This window comes from Panicum virgatum, chromosome 9K (assembly GCF_016808335.1).
Source record: "Panicum virgatum strain AP13 chromosome 9K, P.virgatum_v5, whole genome shotgun sequence".
Taxonomy (NCBI): Eukaryota; Viridiplantae; Streptophyta; class Magnoliopsida; order Poales; family Poaceae; genus Panicum; species Panicum virgatum.
Genome location: NC_053144.1, coordinates 41,371,642 through 41,385,320, shown reverse-complemented (window position 1 = coordinate 41,385,320; position 13,679 = coordinate 41,371,642). Strand labels below are relative to the sequence as shown.

The 13,679-nt window shown below is 46.7% G+C and overlaps 1 protein-coding gene and 1 long non-coding RNA gene across 2 annotated transcripts; both read right to left on the bottom strand.

The window, feature by feature from the left end:
* Window positions 1-5: 5 nt before the first annotated feature.
* On the bottom strand, window positions 6-509 carry LOC120647997 (cuticle collagen 2C-like). The gene has a single exon (XM_039924786.1). It carries the CDS (start codon window positions 507-509, stop codon window positions 6-8), a length of 504 nt encoding a protein of 167 aa, XP_039780720.1.
* Window positions 510-11,805: 11,296 nt separating this feature from the next.
* On the bottom strand, window positions 11,806-12,752 carry LOC120651436. Its single transcript, XR_005666180.1, has 2 exons — window positions 12,428-12,752; window positions 11,806-12,329 (listed from the first exon to the last, which is right to left on the bottom strand). It is a non-coding gene; the product is annotated as an uncharacterized LOC120651436 (long non-coding RNA).
* Window positions 12,753-13,679: the final 927 nt, after the last annotated feature.

Below are 13,679 nucleotides of genomic sequence, written 5' to 3'. Positions count from 1 at the left end.
CGGGCCTAGCGCTCGCAGCTCGCAGCGGCGCAGGCAGGGGCAGCCGCGGCACAGGAAGGGGAAGGCTGTAGGCCGGCTGGGCCTGCGTCGACCGCGGGAGTTGTAGGGGCATCCATGCCCGCTGACCCCGCGAGCAGGGGAGGCAGCGCGAGAGCAGCAGCGTCCGCGCCCGGGCCTATCGCGCCCGTGATCACGCCGACGCGAGCAGGGGGGCCGGCGCACGAGCAGCAGCGCTCGCGGCCCCGCGGCAGCGGCGGCGCCCATGGCCAGGGCGGCGACCGGGTCGCGCCAGGCCGGTGGAGCACTAGGGACCGCGGCACCATGGGTGGATCCAGTGCCAGCAGCAGAGGAGAGGAAGAAGGCCGCAGCGCCAGGGGCGGATCCAGCGCAGAGGAGAGGAGAGGGCCGGAGGCGCCGCGGCCAGGGGCAGCACAGACGGCGGGGAGGGGGCAGCGCCCAGGCCCTGCCTGCGCACAGCAGCAGCATAGGCGGCCGTGGGCTGGCTCCATGTGCGCGGCCATGCACAGGCGGCAGCAGGAGCAGAGGAGGGAAGGGGAGGAAAGGGGGAAAGGGAAGGAGGCGCCGGTGGCCGGCCAGCCATGGCGGCGGCGACCTCTGCTAGAGGAAGAGAGAGCTAGCTAATACCATGTAGGAGAGAATAACGGATGTATTCCTCCAAACCCTAGAAGGGTGGGATATATAGTTCCTATACATGGGCCTCTATACATGGGCTCACATATATACACCAACACAAAGGAAAAGATCAATATTCAGGGGTAACTTACTAGCTCGACCTTCTGATGGGTAATTTCCTTGGTTGGAGTAACTTTGGAACCGTTATGGCTCCCAAAGTACTCGGCTCCATCGACCGTGGCCTCGTTGGTGTTCCAGGCTATCCCGAGGTAGTTGTTGCACCACTCACGGGCGTGGAATGAACTGACAGGGTGGGACTGGCAACTTCAGCCATGGAGGCCTCGCTCCCATGTTTTGCTGGCCTTGGGCTACATAGCAAAAAGGAGAAATATACAAGATCAGTGGACAATTTTCTTCTAAAAGAGAGTAGTGCAAAGGCAACAGCACATACCTGGTGTCTCCGGCGGAAACAGCTGCTTTGCACTTCTGCGACTCAGGTGGTGTTGCTTGGAGACCACCTGTCTTGGAACTCCCCTCGGCAGTAGGAGTCCGGCTGCTGTCATCTCCGCCCGCTCCTTCTCCAGATAAACCTGCCAAGCACACAAGCAATGTCATCATCAAGCTTAACCATAAATTTATGGGTGACATTAACTTAAAGAAAAGTTATTCATGCGCACTTGGAAGAGGTTGTGCAGGAGGCACAACATCGGGCATTGGAGGCCTACTCCAATAATTGTTTGGATTAATCTGCATGACAAGTTCTGGATTAAGATCTACAAGGGAAAAGTACTCATTTTCCCAAAATTGACTACTTGATACTACCTCTCGGGGACGCTTCTTTAGGCGAAATTGTCCGGGTTGCATCGGGACTTCGTGTACTCCCTCGAGTACTCGGCATACTCGACGCAATGCATCTGACTCGGTGATCTTGTCAGTTGTGAATCAGGAAGGATCTTTTCTTCCTTTGTACATGAATCCATAATCTCCACGATTCTATAGTGGCTGAATTCGTCTGGTGACCCAGGACAAGACAAATGATGCTCCAGTCAGATGCAATTTCTTTAGTTCATCAATCTTCCCGAGTAGATTGTTGATTTGGGCAAGATTTCTACCCTTGGAATTCCAATTGGGACTGATGACTAGCGGCCCTAGAGTCCTAACTGGGAGTGCTGGTGCTTGGTTCTCGATATAGAACCAGTAGTCCTACCAGTCGATGACTTTCTGCGATAGCTTATATGGGATATACTTTTTGCCCATCCCTTGGCGCAACTGCAGGACAGCTCCTCCAACTTCATCTATGCTATTGGGGCTGGGTTGGGGTTTCAAGTGGAACAGATGTTGAAAAAGATCAAAGTGGGGCTCAATTCCGAGGTAGGCCTCACAGAGATGAACAAAGATTGAGATATGGAGGGTAGAGTTAGGAGTCAAGTGGTGTGCTTGAATCCCTGTTGACGCTCGATTATGACCATTTCTATGCGTCAATATGATCAGAAAATCATGAGAGTTTGTATTACTTACATGCATCTTTATCCAAACAAAGGCCAAAACCTACTATGCCTCTAGAAAATATGCAAGATTGGTTTTTAAGCTAAAATGCAGGTTGCAAGCACCTTTTGATCCAAGGTAAAAAGCATCGACCAATAAGAGCGCGAGAATCAGGTTCACATGGATCAAAGGGCCCACCTTCGGACACTATCGACTTAGACAAGGGCGTGTCACGTGGATAAGGCACGAGGGCCCACAGGGCAGTCCCCCAGACGAAGCTAGGGGCGGTTGGCGCCACTGGGCCGTCGGCCGACCAGCCCGTGGGCCCCACTACCTCAAGCTTCGACGTGGCGGTCCCTGATTGGTCCTAGAAGGCGGTTTGGCAAGGCTTTGCTGCTGAAGGTTGCCATGCACCCCATGGCTCCCTCCTATATATATGAGAGGGGGGTGAGATATGAGACACACACCAAGTTGAAGCTCAAGCTCATTTTCTTGTTTAGCTCTATAGGTTAGTAGAGTTTAGGCTGAAAGTAGTAGTCATCGGGTCCCCGAGGTTGCTCAGGAGTCTCGGTATGAGTTCGTCTCTAGCTTTCCTTTGTAAATCTCGGTCGTTTGTAATAGACTTATCTTGTGGTTACATGTATCTGCATGACTTATATCTTGTGGTGTCAGACATGTTTCATGATTTGTGTGCATTATTGCCCTATGTTTGAGATGATTAGTCGATTAGCTTTAGAACTCTGGTACCCGTTCTAGTCTTCATATGATTGCTCTAGTGATGTCTGTCCGTCAGAAGGGTGGGTGCTCCGCGCGGGATACTAGAGTATCGCTTGTTAATGCAGACGTGGTGTTTGAGTTAATGAAGTGGTGCTAGATGTCGCCCTTTCCCACAATTTGTAGAGGTAGCCGGCAGGTGGTGACAGCCCTGTCCGTGCCCTAGTAATCCTTCACGTTCGGTTAGGGGGGTAGGAGGTCCATAAAGAGCCGTATAGTCTTGGTCAGATTTATTCTACCAAGCTAGTAGCGGTCTCCCGGTAGTGCTAGGTTAACTAGAGTTAATTTAATCATGGGATAGTATAGATATGACTAACTTAAGTACATAAAATCCAAGCTGCTAACTTCTTCCTTTCTCCCTGTCTTTATATTGTGTCTTTATATTGTTTTAAGCTGAGTATAAACTTGTGTGTCATACTACCTTTATTATACCATTTATTTTGCCCCTGTTTATGCAATAGAATATCCAATCAAGATTAGTTCATTAACTCGCCTATACACTTTCGGAAATATAAATGACACCCCGGAATACTTTCAGGTAAAATGCTACATCGGTATTCCGTGTGCTTGCGGATTTATCCATGGTTCATGAAATACCTACACCACACTTGGCACCTGCGGGCATCGCCGCCAGGGACCACCCAACCTAGCGGTGGCGCTGATAGGTGCCAACAATCCCCCAGTGGAAGAGAAGGCCTCGGAAGAAATCAGAGGAAGGAATCGCAAAGCCGCATTCAATAAAAACAGCGAAAACAACAGTTTCATTAGGGTATTCATGAGGTTGAACTTCACCTAACGCTTTCTGCCAGTGCACTACTTCGCGGGCTGAAGAATTTTTTCCTTTACCAAGACAAGCATGTTGAAATCAGAGCACTTGCTCTCCATCCTTCCTAAGTCGATGGATCTGTAGCTTCGGTTTGCCTCCCCTTTCAGCCCGACTTTTTGGGTGCCATCTTTGGATCAAGGAGTGCATCTCGAAAATTTGCTCGGGGGCTAGCAAAGATTTTGGGTGATTGGTTCGCCGGCAGATTGTAGCAAATGGGGAATGAAGCAGATTAGAATGGGGGAAGAAAGCGGCGGTTGCGACTGTGTGAAGGTGGAAAGGGTGAAAACTCTAATTTTTACCAGGTTAAATAAACCAGCGAGTGAAAATTTCGTAAATACTTGAAAGTTGAGGAGACTCGTGCCAATTATGATTTATTTTGAGCGGTAATTCAGGGATTATTTGAGAAGGTTATCTGATTAATCATTTTCTCTGGGAATATATTCCGAAAAAAGAGATTTCAGATTCCAAAATCAATTATTCCGTCTTCATCGTCAAAATAACAATTTATACATTGCATGCCACAACTTTAGATCCTTAATTCCAAATTTATGGGATTTGGCTCTAAGGCTCGAGGGTTGCGGGATATGTGTCATAAATGACATGTTTTTCAAAGAGATTTGGAAGGCAAGAGAAGATTTTGAAGATAATTTTTGAAGATTGATTTGACCCTCAGCTTAATTCTACGATTCAACCTAAGGCTCAGAGTCTACTCCATATAGAGCGTGAGTTCATCGCGCACCATATAAAAGATGATTCGGGGCTTGAGCACCTCATAGCCTCGATACAGCCAAACAAGTACTCGGAAGACTACTCAAAGTACTCGATGGAGCATTGGAGGATTTCAGAAGCATTCGAAGAACTCGAAGATGTCTTCAGAAATACTCGACGCCTGTAGAACTCGGCTACGAAGAGCTCGGGGGCTTGTCAGACCTGGGGCAGCGGGACTACTCACAGGTGTGGTATATTCTAGAGTAAGGGATAGCGCATGGAATGTACCTTATCCTCTTGTAACTACCCGATTAGGCGTAGAACTGGTCGACATACAAAGGAAACTACTCGACCGTGTTCGAGTAGGACTCTGTGCTAGTATTCGGCTAGGATTTTCATGTAACCCTACCCCCCCAAACTATATAAGGGTGGGCAGGGAACCCTTCAAAATATATAATCACCTAAGGCAATACAAACCACCACACAGGACGTAGGGTATTACGCTCTCGGCGGCCCGAACCTGTCTAAAGCTTTGTGTTCCTTGCACCATCGCATTCTGATCTCGGCAAGTCCCTGACTACAACCTACCACCTCGGGGTATCCCTCGGTGGGCTTGGAGGTAAAACACCAACATACCAGGCCTGGGTCTACCGGAGCCCAACCAACCAAGGCCTCAGGCCTAACTTAACCCAAAAGACTAGCATGATGGGTGAGAACTGCCCCACCTTATATGTTATGCTCCCCGACCATCAATTTCCGATGTGAGACTAAATCTAACAATCTCCCCCGTTACATGTGGGGCCCAACTCTTCCATCACATACAACTCATGTGATCTTCCGGAAGACGTTCTCCAGGCCCCAAGTCCAACTCTCTAGCCACACACAACCTATGGGACCTTCTAGAGACGTTACCGGCTCCCCCGTCACAATGTGACCCCTAGCATATTCTAGATTTTCCAACCTTCGCCTCTGATACCACTTGTTAGAGTGCGCAGCGGAATCTGGCCCGGCCTGCTATACCCATGAGTCAGCGCCCTACCAGGCCTAAGTCCACCGGAGCCCAACCAACCAAGGCCTCAGGCTTAACTCAATCCAAAAGACTAGCCTGATGGGTGAGAACACGGCCCCACCTTATATGTGGTGCTTCCTCACCATCAATTTCGATATGTGACTAAATCTAACAAGTAACCATAAGTCATGAACTTGCCCCGACCCTCTTCGTTGCTAACCAAGGCCACTGTGGTATGGAGGCAAGTGTACGGGTCAAGGTGTTGACAATGCAGCCATGGAGCGTGAGATCGGTTAGCTCCAGATCGGAGCTGCCCCCACTTGAGCCGTCCAAGATGGTGGTGTAGGTTGACATCTGTTTGGAGGGGAATAGAGCACCTATGGATTCAGTGTCCTCACAACATCCTTGATCGGTGTTTCATCGATGTAGATTCTGCAGCGAACTGAGCGTAGCTCAGCGCGTGATGTTCAATATGGTGGAACCTACGTACCCGGGTTCGAGTCCTGACATGGGTGCTCGTATTTTTTTAGATTTATTATTCCAAGATTTAACCCGCTCTATTCTTTTGGTGGTAGGTGACTTGCCTGTTAGCGAGATGCTTGTGGTGACTTCCATTAATCTCGAGGATCTGTTCGCTCCGTCTCTCGAAATAGGGAGGAGAAAATCGCGAGGGAGGACAAACGGGCGGAGGAAGACGAGCAATGTGTATCTTTTTTTTTAAGCGGATGATCGGGAGAGGCCTCTCCCGATAGATGCCTCCACCTCCACTTCGGAAAGTTGTGAGTTCCTGGCTTCCTGCACTATCATGCTAAATCTAAGTTGCCACTTATTTTGATATGAATGCAGTGTGCCTTCTTAAGTTTTCTGATGCATGTAACATGTTCTCTTCTTCGTTGCCATTTCCCTACGTAACTTGTGTATATCCCTTCACACACACACACATATATATATATATATATATATATATATATATATATATATATATATATATATATATATATGGTCCGACTATTGGGAGCCCAAGGCTTCTAATAAGTATTGGAAGCCCCGGCCAACCAGCCAGGCGCTAGTCCCCACGCATCTCAGCGCGCCAGCTGCTCCCTATGCGCTGCTGGTCATAGAAACTAGTTGTCCATGTCATAGAAACCTCCTATGTACAAGTCAACAAAACGAACACTTGCCACTATGCAGCTACCACCTGACGTATGCATGCACCTGCCACCTGACGCATGCATGCTTGTAAACCCTACCGTTTTATTTTAGTTTTTTCACTATAATTCTTCAATCAAAGATCCAACTCAAAAACGGTTTCCACCACAAGGTTCCTGACATTTTTATGCACAATTTGAGATCCATTGTAAATATTTTTCTTAATTTTTTTAGTTCATAAATTTGCAAGAGCATAGAAACATAGGGACACGATCATATAAAAAATTTTCGAGCATAGAGATATAAGGACACAAGCATAGAAACTTTGGGATACAAGCATAGAAATGTTTTCGAGCATAGAAACCTACAGGCTTGAGTATAGAAATGTTGATGCCCTAAAAAAAGGAGTATAGAAATGTTGAGGGGCGCCTATTTCCAAGCATAAAAATATTCCGAGCATAGTAATCTACAGGCATGATGAAAGAAAAAGGTGTGAACGTAGAAATATTCGAGCATAGAAACCTGTAATTCATGGTTATACTTTAGATTATACTTTCACATGGCATATAAACCTCGCATATAAATATAGAAACCAATATCCATCTAGAATTTGAATCCAATAGACATGTTGCTCAAGTACAAAATCCACCCGTCATGCTCTAGCCATGTTGTAAACAATTGTGGGAACCATAAATTTCCTAAAAGAGATGTACAAACTAAGAATATAAAAACAATGATGTTTGCACTCCAATTGTGAGGACTATGATGATAGCTTGCAGCTGGTGAAGACTATGATACTAGCTTGCAGTTGTGGAAGTCATCGTCCGGCTGATCCTCGTTAACAACACACCTCGCAATTAAAGAAGGTATAAAAATCAGTGAATGTAGTCATAGAAACAAATATATGATTGCAATCACATACTTCTAAGCAAACTACATGAAGCAAAAAAAAATTATGCAAAATTTGAGATCCATTGTGAATATATTTTTTAAAATTTTTTGAATTCAAAATTTAGGGGCATAGAAACATAAGGACATGAGCGTAGAAAAAGTTCCGGTCATAGAAACATAAAGGTACGAGCATAGAAACATAAGGACACAAGTATAAACTATGTTCGAGCATAGAAACATACGGGCATGAGCATAAGTATAGTAGTTTCTTCACCCGAGGATCCAACTCACAAATGATTTTTGTCACATTTATATAGTGGCAAAGAAACATGTTAGCCATGCAAAAGATCCATGGTTTGGGCAGTACGGCCAGTAGATCCAAAACTATCTCGCAAGTGAGAGAAGGAGAGAGAGGTGGTTTTCACGTCTCCTTTTTCTGATAACTCTTCACTCGGATATTCAGTTCGCAAACGGTTTTCAATCATAGAGCTGAACAATGGCATATAAACACATCAACAGAAATTGAATTCATAATTTTACATGGGCATAGAAACCTAGGGAAACAAGTATAGAAAGATGGTCGAGCATAGAAACATAAGGATGCGTGTATAAAAATATAGGGATATGAGCATACAAATGTTTCAGACCATAGAAACCTACATGAATGAGCATAGAAAATGTTGAGCGGTCCATTTTTTAATTTGAATAAAAGTGGAGAAACTGACACATGCCACATGATGCGCTGACATATGCATGCATGCAAACCCACCATTATATTTAGCCACTATTGTTTTCTTTTCAAATTTGAAATTTGGATACGAGCTTACAAAAATATCCAAGCATCGAACATATAAATCCGGGTCATAGAAATTTGAAATTAAGGACTCGAATATAGAAACATAAGGACACGAGCATAGAAACATACAAAGCACAAGCATAGAAGCCTATCATCCGGGACATAGAAATCTGTAAATGCAAACATATAAACCTGGCCTGGAAGCATAGAAACCAAAATCCATCTAGAATTTGAATCAAATAGAGATGTACAGTTGTGCGAACCATAAATTTCCTAAAAGAGATGTACAAACTAAGAATACAAAATCAATAATGTTTGCACTCCGCTGGTGAGAACTATGATTCTAGCTTGCAGCTGGTGAGGACTATAATGCTAGCTTGCAGCTGGTGAGGACTACGATGCTAGCATGAAGTTGTGGAAGTCGTCGTGCGGCAGATCCTCGTCAATATATAACACACCTCGCAATTAAAAAAGGCATAAAAATCAGTAAGTGCAGCCATAGAAACAAATATATGATTGCAATCACATACATCTAAGCAACTACATAAAGCAACAAAAGGTATAAAAACCAGTGAGGGCAATCATAGAAACATGAGATGCAAGTCGGTATCTGTGCTCAGACGCTCAAGACATAGTATCTATGCATAAAAAGTAGTGACAAAAATCATAGAAGCACTAGAAACCTGGCGCGGCTTTGCCGCGCCCTGTGATGGTGCTTAGCCACTGTTTTTATGGTGGGAGAACAAGAGTGTAAGTTATTCTTGCACTATATAATCCAAATGTATATATCCATGCCTTAAGATCATATTGGGTGACCATGATGTGACTATATAAAGTTATTTCTTTTTAGTATGTCGTCAAGCATGCACACAAAGGTAATTCCATATATTTTGTCAACATATTGTTTGAAAACTACTGTTCATGTAGACGGTCGTTTAGCCTGTTTGCACACCATTTAAACGCTACACAGTGGTACACCTTTTCAGTATGTGAGATTGCTGTGTGTGCTTCATCAGATTAGAGCTTCTCCTCCGTGTCAACTCGGCAGTTCAGCTCGGACTATAACCAGGAGGGATGGAGAATCGCACAGTAGAATTAGTGCGAAATGGTAAGCTTTAGAAATGCTAGAAACTTGTTTTATGAAGCGGTGTGGCAGTAGTCCGGTAGGGGGATCTATTCCTCGCGCGCTACTGGCGCGCAAGCTATCGCAGAAGGGAGGTTCCCTTGGACCCATGCATTGTTCTTCTTCAACCGAGGAGGTTGCCGGGTGTTGTGGTGTCCGTCACAAGCCATCAGTTCAATATGATAAGCAAAGGCATGTAAAGAATATTAAAGTTTTCGCTTCCTCCGTAGAGACCATTTTCGCAATTATATATCAAAATGATCAGTACCACATACTCCATCCGTCCCAATTATTAATTGTTTTAATTTTTTAGATGCATATTTTGTTTTATGTATTTCCATAGAGCGTGAATAGCGCCATGCGTCTTGTGGCATGCTCTAGAGCCCCAAATCCCAATCCGATGAATTGCTGTCTTTTTTTTCTGAAAAGAAGAATTGCCTTCACATCATGGCTCCAAGATTACCCGCAAACTTAATATTTACTCATCTTCTTGTGGTTTCCAAGCAACCTTTACTGGTTTCTTCATAGCACAGAAACGGACTTCCGTTCGCCGTTGAATTGAGATGTCTTGTACAATCCTCTTCAACTCGTAATCAGCTTTCAGTACTTGACGCAACTGCTAGCTGTACAAATTTATTAAGGCCTTGCAGTCAATTTCTTGGCTTCTCGACCATAGACCAATATGGTGGTATGAATGAGGAAGCAAGTAACGAAATGGTGATCTGCATGAAAGAGTTTATCCCATGGGTCGGCACCTCTGCCTTTGTCCCGTTGCCGTGCAGCCATCGAGCCGCCACCGCCTCCACCCGCGGAGGAGGCCCCAGATTTGGGCGGTGGTGGGCACAAGCAGGGGCCAGGTGCGCCGGCGTAGCGGCTCACCGCAGGCTGGTCGTCGTAGCCCTCTCCTGGCGGCCGGCCCTCCCCGCGCGACCTCCTCCCCGGCTAGGGCTGGAAAAAAAGCTCGAGGCTCGCGAGCCGGCTCGGGCTCGAGGTGGCTCGGCTCGGCTCGAGCCAGCTCGCGAGCCTCATGCGAGCCGAGCCGAGCCTATTTCTCTGGCTCGTAAAAACTCCGAGCCGAGCCGAGCCAGCTCGGTCAGGCTCGTGAGCCGGCTCGCGAGCTCGGCCCAACATGGCTCAAGCCGGCCCAGAAGGCAAATCCTACCTTATTCCTTACCTCCTACAATCGGCACGGAGTCATGGTCTCAAGGACGCAGGAGATATGCATCATGTCATGTTTGAACTTGTCATTTTTCAATTGCATAATATATATATATTGATCTTGGATGATGCAAATGATGTAAATATAGCTAGAACGTTGTGTTGCTGTCCAAGTACGGCAGCTCGCGAGCCGGCTCGAGCCGGCTCGCGAGCCTCATACGAGCCGAGCCGAGCCTCATCGGCCAGCTCGTTCGAAGGCCGAGCCGAGCCTGGCTCGGCTCGCTCATGTGCCGAGCCGCACCGAGCCGAGCCTGGCTCGGCTCGGCTCGTTTCCAGCCCTATCCCCGGCGACGTCCTCCTGCCGGAGCTCGGGCCCTCCCCGGTGCCGCGCGACCTCCTCCCCTGTCCGCTGCCGCCCTCTATTGCCAGATCCGCGCGCGTCAGTCGGCGCGGACGGGTACGGGCGGGCGAGGTCGGTGTCGGCAGGCACGGGCGGCGTCGGCTTGCAGCGGGCCACGGCTGCGGCGCGGGCCATGGACGAGCAGGCCAAGGCGGCGGGCTAGGCCACGGCAGGCGAGCAGGCCAAGGCGGCGGCCGGCGGGGCGGGCTACGGTGGGCGCGGGCGGCATCGACGGCCGTGCAGGCCAAGGCGGGTGATCAGGCCAAGGCGCGAGCGGGCGCCGGCGGCGTGGTTCGCTACGACCAGGATCCTGGTTTGATTCGTCGCCGTGATCTTCACACGTTGAGGTCGAGGGAGCTCCTGATGGTTCTAGAATAGCCGGAGGAAGAAGCTGCAGAGGTTGAATCCGATCGTTAGCATGGGAACGGACAGTTGAGAAAATTCGGGTGACGTGGCTCCTTCTGCGCTCGATTTGGGCCCGATCCCAGGGTGAGCTTTCTTCTTTTAGAGAAGATGCTCAGGCTCAAGCAACAAATGATGTCGCGTTGAAGCGGCCACAACATCAAAAATACAACTTTTATGCCAAAAAACCCAGCACTTAATGTATTGACCTGACCATGGCATAAAAGCAGCCAGCTTACCACCATCCCAACATTTGAATGTATGTGGAGAATTATATACTAGTGTAGAGAGCTTTGTACGATGGCATATAAACCTGTAAGGTCAGGCATACAAACATGCATTTGATCAGACATGATGCTCCTATTGTGCATGAAAAATGCATAAAAATAAAGAAAAAATAGAAGATGCTCGACAATTGTCATATGAAAAACTAAATAAACAGCAACAAGGATAAAGGTGAAAATGGATACTTTTATGCTAAAAAACACAGGCATCTATGAAGTTACATTCATATGGTGGCAAAAATTATACACTTCCCTCATACAAGTAGGGTACAAACTCAGTGTAGAAAAGTTTTCTATAGGGGCATAGAAACCTATAAGGCCAAGCATAGAAGCATGCATCTGATAGGAATGGATGCTCCAATGGAGTACCAAAAATGGAATGTGATCATAAACCAGTGAGGACGATCGTATAAACATGGAAGGAAAATAGTAGACAAATATATGACGCATTGTGGGAGGTGTCATCAATTTGAATGCACCAGTGTTCAGTTCAAACCTAGCTGCGGCGTGCGCGGTGTCGAATCCACTTGAAACAGAAACGTCGCCAGCACAGCCCAATCAAATTAACCACAGTAAAAGCTCCTCTTTTTCTTTTTTACAAGAAGCACAGTAAAAAGTTAACGGGAGCTTGAGTAGGGGAACTAGAATTTGAACTCACCCAGGTAGACCTGCTTCCCGCAGTCCCTACTCCCTACCCAATCGGAGGATGCAGACAAGAGGTTACTGAGTGGAAGCTACAATGAAAAACAAGCACGGATTAAGCGGCGAGAGGTTGTCAGGAGCGCTCACCAGATGTGTGACTCCCAGCGGCCGGTCCACCTGTAGAAGGTGACGCCCCTGTACTGCGAGCTCCTCGACCTGGGGCCCCGGCGGCTCTTGGGGCGGGGAGGCCCGGATCTTTGGGCGCCGCAGTCGCTGCAGCGATGCTCCGAGACCGAGAGGGTGCGGCAGGCCCAGTCGCAAGCGGGGCGCTGAGGCCGCCGACTGCGCGCCGCCGCCGGATCCGGTCGTGGGGAGGGTGGAGAAGCAGGTGGCCGGCCAGATCTGGCCCGGGAGGAGCGCCGCCGCCTGGTAGGCCCACGCCGGGCTAGAAAAGGGCTGGGGAGAGGAGCACGGGGAGTGGGGGAGGGTTGCCCTGTATATATATGCCATTGTTACAGGAGCCCTGCGCTCTTAATATATATATATAGAAAAAAATTTCTACACTCGCCCGTAGTTACTCCTATGTGTGTATCTCATGATATATGACATATCCGATTCAAATAATAATATGTATGTGGAGTATGTACTCATATTAGAATACTTATGATGATATATGTTGGGTATGTGATCATACGTAGAATACATATGGATATACTTATTTTTATATACTAATATTGAGGTATAATCATAATATATTTAAAAAATATGGATGTTTTTGAAATTTTTCGTATATATCCCTTTGAAGTATCTTAGAATTAGTATATAAACATAGTAATATACTCAAAGTGATAAATAAGTATGTGGATATACGCACGGTGGTATATTGATAGTGAGAGTAACTACAAGCGAGTGTAGATAAAACTTGTCATATATATATATATATATATATATATATATATATATATATATATATATATATATATATATATAGTGTTTTGTTATAAAGACATTATTTTCAAGCACTATAAATATATACTTTCCGCTGAAAAAAATTGTCCTTTGAAAATTTCGAATACTGAAACCTCAAATTCCGGACCGCGCCCTAGGCTTAGTGCCTTAGTATACGTTTCTTTAAGAAAACGTAGTGTGTAAATTCTCGCTTAAGATGTGAAATTATATATCTAGGTTTTCTTTTGTCGCTACTCCATACAAATGTCCACCCCTTTCATTTTCTGATGGCTACGTTGCTGGTTGTCAGCATTGTTGCGTGCGCTGCCTCCTCGATCCGCTCGGATATGGACAGAGTTTAGATTTGTTGAAATTGAGTTCCACTAGCAGTAAAACTGTCACCAACGGATTGATAGTACTCGATACTGATGTCTAAGGATTAGAGGAGCTT